At 44.5% G+C, this 5,083-nt stretch overlaps 1 protein-coding gene across 1 annotated transcript; it reads left to right on the plus strand.

Annotated features, from left to right (window-relative positions):
• Positions 1 to 2,563: 2,563 nt before the first annotated feature.
• Positions 2,564 to 4,165, plus strand: LOC143021052 (A disintegrin and metalloproteinase with thrombospondin motifs like). Its single transcript, XM_076178260.1, has one exon. The coding sequence runs from the start codon at positions 2,565 to 2,567 to the stop codon at positions 4,044 to 4,046; it is 1,482 nt and encodes a 493-aa protein (XP_076034375.1). The 5' UTR covers position 2,564; the 3' UTR covers positions 4,047 to 4,165.
• Positions 4,166 to 5,083: the final 918 nt, after the last annotated feature.

Genomic DNA, 5,083 nt, shown 5'->3' on the forward strand with positions numbered 1-5,083 from the left:
CGTGGTGGAACCAGTCTGATTCGGTTTGCCGATCTGTGAACACTTGTCAAGATGCAGGGACACATGGAGCAACGTTACGCCATCAAATTTTGTGTTAGATTTAAGAAAACCAAACAAGAAGCTTATGGAATGTTAAAGGAGGTCTATGGGGATGAACAGATGAGCCAACCAAGTTTCTATCGGTGGTTTAACAGATTTTCTGAAGGAAATGAACAGGTTGAGGATGAACCCAGATCTGGAGCACCGAAAAGTGCACGCAAGGAGGAAAACATTGAGGAAGTGCAAAGGTGCAAGACCGTCGAATATCTGTGAGGATGATATCTGAAGCTGTTGGTATTGGTATTGGCACAATAGAGACAGTTTTGACCGAAGATCTGAAGCTCCACAAAGTCTGTGCCAAGTTCGTGCCAAAGATCCTCTCCGACGACCAGAGGCAGTTTCGTGTGGAATGTTGCACTGACATTCTCGAAATGATAGAGGCTGATTCAGGTTTCCTGAATAAGGTAGTGACTTGCGACGAGAGCTGGGTGTTCACCTACGACCAGGAGAGCAAACGTCAGAGCCTTCATTGGAAGCACGCGACCTCCCCCAGACCCAAAAAGGCAAAGATGAGCAGGTCGCAAGAGAAGGGCATGGTCATTCCTTTCTTTGACTCCCAGGGGCTCATTCACGTTGAATGGGTTCCTCAGGGTCAAACCGTCAATAAGGAATATTACCTTACTGTTCTGAAAAGGTTCAGGGAGAAAATGAGGAAGAAGAGGCCTCAGCAGTGGAAGAGTGGTCAGTGGTGGTTCCACCAGGACAATGCCCCATGCCACAAGTCAACGCTGGTGACCACCTGGATGGCCGGCAGGGGAATGAAAGTGGTACAACACCCACCCTACAGCCCTGACCTAGCCCCTTGCGACTTTTTCCTGTTCCCACGCATGAAAGACAGCCTCAGGGGAACCAGATTCCAGTCAACAGAGGAGCTGAAAGAGGCATCGGAAAGTTACCTGAAGGGACTACTGAAAAAGGACTTTGAGGAGGTCTTCCAGGATTGGGAGAGACGCATGCAGAAGTGTGTTGATATGATAGGCAATTGTTTTGAAGGAGACAAAGTTCTGTAAGCTTATGAAAATAAATAGTATCTCTCCTGACATTTTCTCATTACTTATTGAATGGAAGAGTAATAACTTATTTTGCATATTTTTTAATTAGAAATTAGTGTTTTTATTCTACGAATGTTGAAAATGTGTGCATTTGTGTTTGAACGCATTTATGCCTCGTTATGCTAAGTCAGCTGAAGTTGTGTGACAGACGCAGTGTGTATGTGACCGTTGAGGAGCGGGATTGTAATGGCGGCCATTTTCGATTTTTACGTTGGCAATCATGCCTATCTTAAAGAGCATGTTTTAAACTATAAGTGTGCCAGATTGCACGCTTGTATTACATTTTGAAGGATTCTTACAATATTTGACGTTTATCCTATTCACTAATAATTTATGTCAGATTTATCCTCTATACACTGCATACTTGTTCTTTTAACTTCATCTTTATGACATATCATTTGTTATTCAGATCTTGTTAAATTCAAAAAGTTAATTACTAATTTCCAATATCATCCTGTCGCCCCACTACCTATTACTTTCCCCAAATCTTTTCACCATACTCAGGGGGGGTGGGGTTACCACCTACTTGGGGTACTAATGTCTAAATAAATTAGAAACCTGATAAAGACCGGCTTAGACCGCTTCCGCAGTAACCAGTCAGTCCTATCCGTACTTTTCGATTTAGAGAAAACTTAGGGGCATTTACACGGTCAAACGGTTTGTCAAACAAGTGTTTGAAGTGATGTTTGATCGTGTGAATAGGGTGTTTGGTAGTCAAACACGTTTGTCAAACGCGTTTGACAACCAAATTCCCTATTCACACGGTCAAAAATCACTCCACACTTGTTTGTCAAACTGGGTTTGACAAACCGTTTGACTGTGTAAATGGCCCTTTACGATACTGTATGGTATCACCATGTGATAAAACCGACTTTCAAATTAGACTATCTCTAAATTGATGAGAAATTCCTGTTTTTAAAAAATTCGTCCCGTCAGGTTTAGTGCTGTCATTATGATTATGATGAAGCACGTAATTTACCCTTTTCGTAATGACGACGGGTGTAATCGGGTCCTGTAGTAATAACAGGGTTCCAAAATCATCATCGGTGTTGCGTCTACTAATTGGACAGGTGTAACGAATGGTCTACATCAGCAAACAAATTAAACGCGGGATTATTTTGCCAAAATGAGCGTAAAGAAAAAGTTATGTTTGTTTAATATAAGTGTTTAAGTAATTACTAGATCTGAAATATCAGATAATGACTGAAATGTGTACACGCGCAAAGAAATTTGTTTACTCAGCACGAGTGTACGAGTAATTGCTAGATCTAAGTTATCGTTTAATGATTAAAATGAAACTGTAAACAAGTTTGTGCGTTTGATTCAAAATTATATAATATTTTGGCGATGAAATGTGGGGTATAAAAGATTCGAACGCCATGCAGTAGGGCACACTTCCGTTTACTGCCAAGAATGGAAAACGTCCTCACCACTCTTACTGGACTTTTACTCCTGGTCACCTTTGGGCTGGCCCAGGTCGAAGATGATTCTTCGCACGATGTAATACGATCTAGGGCTGCAGTTCAAATCCGCCAGGCCCGTAGCCCAGGAGAACCTGTGGAAATGAATGTTGAAGCTTTTGGTACGACACACAAACTCCAACTTCTGCCCGTCGATGGTATCCTTGCCGAAGACTTCAAGTTGCTCCAAACGCGTCTCGACAACAGCGGGAACGTTACTTTGGTTGAAGATTCTTCTGTAGCCGAAGAGGAAGGTAGCTTGTATCACGACTACGCCACTGGCGCAGTGATTCGCCTTGAAGGCGACTCTGCTGAGGGTATTATCAATCAGAACCTTTTCCTTCAGAGCGAGGATGGAGAACACGAAGCAGTTCTAGTAAATTACAAGGGGGATGATTTTGATACTCCCGATTTTGTGGAAGTTTCCGATTTGGGTCTTGACAGAAGAATCCCTTCCATGGGGCCTGAGGGAGGCGAGCCAGTTTCGTCAGTCACGGCTGAGATGCACGTGGTGATGGACAGCACCCTGAGCAAGCGTTTCAAAAGTGCCAAGCATGTGAGGAGGTATTTGTCCATCTTCTGGCAGGCCGTCAACCACCGCTTTGCAACCCTGACTGATCCCAAGGTGAATCTGGTCCTTCGGGGTGTTACCATCATCAGTGACCCTGACCACGAGCCTTTCATCACCTCCAGCACGTTCCATGACAGTTTCATCTCTGCAACTAGAACCCTAGATGGCGTGAGTGCATGGTTGTTCGAGAATAGCGGGAAGGTGGGAAAGCACGACGTGGCCTACCTCATGACGGGGAAGAACTTAGTAGGAGGGACGCCTGACAGCATGCAGAAGGGCGTAGCTGGGTTGGCGCACAAAGGCGGCGCTTGCTCGGTGAGGCCGGGGAAAAGGCATAACATGAACACGGCCATAGGGGAAGACCGAAAGGGCGTCTACGTAGGGGTGTTCACGGCAACCCACGAAGTCGCACACACTTTCAACGCCGGCCATGACAGCAAGACGCTTGGAGCTTCGTGCTCCTGGGACGACGGCTACATCATGAGCTACGTGCAGGGCTCCAAGAACAAATTCTTCTTCTCACCCTGCTCCATCAAAGCCATGAGAGCCTTCTTCCAGACCGAGGGCGCCTCCTGTCTCCAGAAAAAGAGCGGCAAACCCAAGGTCACGCTGTCCTCAAAGCTGCCTGGGGATATATATTCTTTAGACGAGCAGTGCCGTCGCATCACAGGCCGTCCCGAAGCGACTGTGGCCAAAAGTGCACCCGATGATAACATATGTATGAATCTGGTGTGTATCTACCGTGCTAGGATCGGCGGTGGAGGTCGGTCGTCGACGTTCACTGTGAAAACGGGCCACCCCGCGGCAGAGGGATCGAAGTGCCTGCACGGGGGCCGGTGCATCGATGGCACGTGCCAGGAGTGATGGAAACGAGATCTGAGGAGCTGGGGGCGCACACTGAGCCTGTGCCGATTATTTGTCTTCGTAATTTATGATAAATGTATCTATTGGTACAGAAATCGAGGATAAAAAAAAATCGACATAGAGTACTGTATGTATACGCCATACTTCTGTGTAGCCCACTCCACTTCACTGCCTGTCTATAATTAATCAGTAGACCACTTGCACTGAATTGTTGGGGTTGTTCAGACCCAGATGATGGTATCACTGAGAATCAACGTGAGCTGATCTGGTTTTTTTCACTTTTAATCATATGCACCCCTTGAAACACTCCGCGTCTGAAAGTTGAATTACATGTACTGTCTGAACTGACAGCAATATGCCTACTCTCCCCTTCAGCGTTCTTCTTGATCTTTTTCAGTGTCCGTACCCCTTGATATCTCAGAAAATTTTCTCGCACCCCCATCCAATATATATACAATGTAAACATATGAAAGGTATTAGTGAATAGTGATACAAACCTTGCTGAGAAATTATTAGATGCATTCAATTACTGAACAAATGTACTTTTTATATAAAATTAAATATATCAATTAGTAGGGTACAATGAATGCATATCATACTTTCTCATGGTAAATATTGCACAGGCTGTCTCGTACCCCCAGTTTTAAGGTCTCGTACCTCAGGTTAAGAGGGTGGAAATGGCCATCAACATCTTCCGTATCGGAAGAGGCTCACTCTCTTATTCTAGCCTCCTACAGTATAATTTCTTAAGTTCTGTTGCACTTCCCTGCCTTAATACTGACTGTATAGCCATTAAACAGTCAATATCTTGTGAACATGACTGACTACCCCTACGGACCAATTTCGCAGCACCTTTTTTTTCTTATTTGATAATATATTCTACAGAGAGAAATACTAATTACTTTGACTTTTATTATCCCTGATTTCTTCTACTTAATATCTCTCCTTTACCACTTCCATGTGTCCCCAAATAGAAAAGCACTGGTGAACTGGCAACAGAATGCGTATAACTCCCACGGCAAAGGGATTGTTTTGTA

This window comes from Oratosquilla oratoria, chromosome 41, assembly GCF_046742065.1.
Source record: "Oratosquilla oratoria isolate Oo_2021 chromosome 41, ASM4674206v1, whole genome shotgun sequence".
Lineage (NCBI taxonomy): Eukaryota > Metazoa > Arthropoda > Malacostraca > Stomatopoda > Squillidae > Oratosquilla > Oratosquilla oratoria.

Excerpts from the sequence above, each read along its gene's own strand:
- LOC143021052 (XM_076178260.1), top strand. The coding sequence starts at position 2,565 with ATGGAAAACGTCCTCACCACTCTTACTGGACTTTTACTCCTGGTCACC.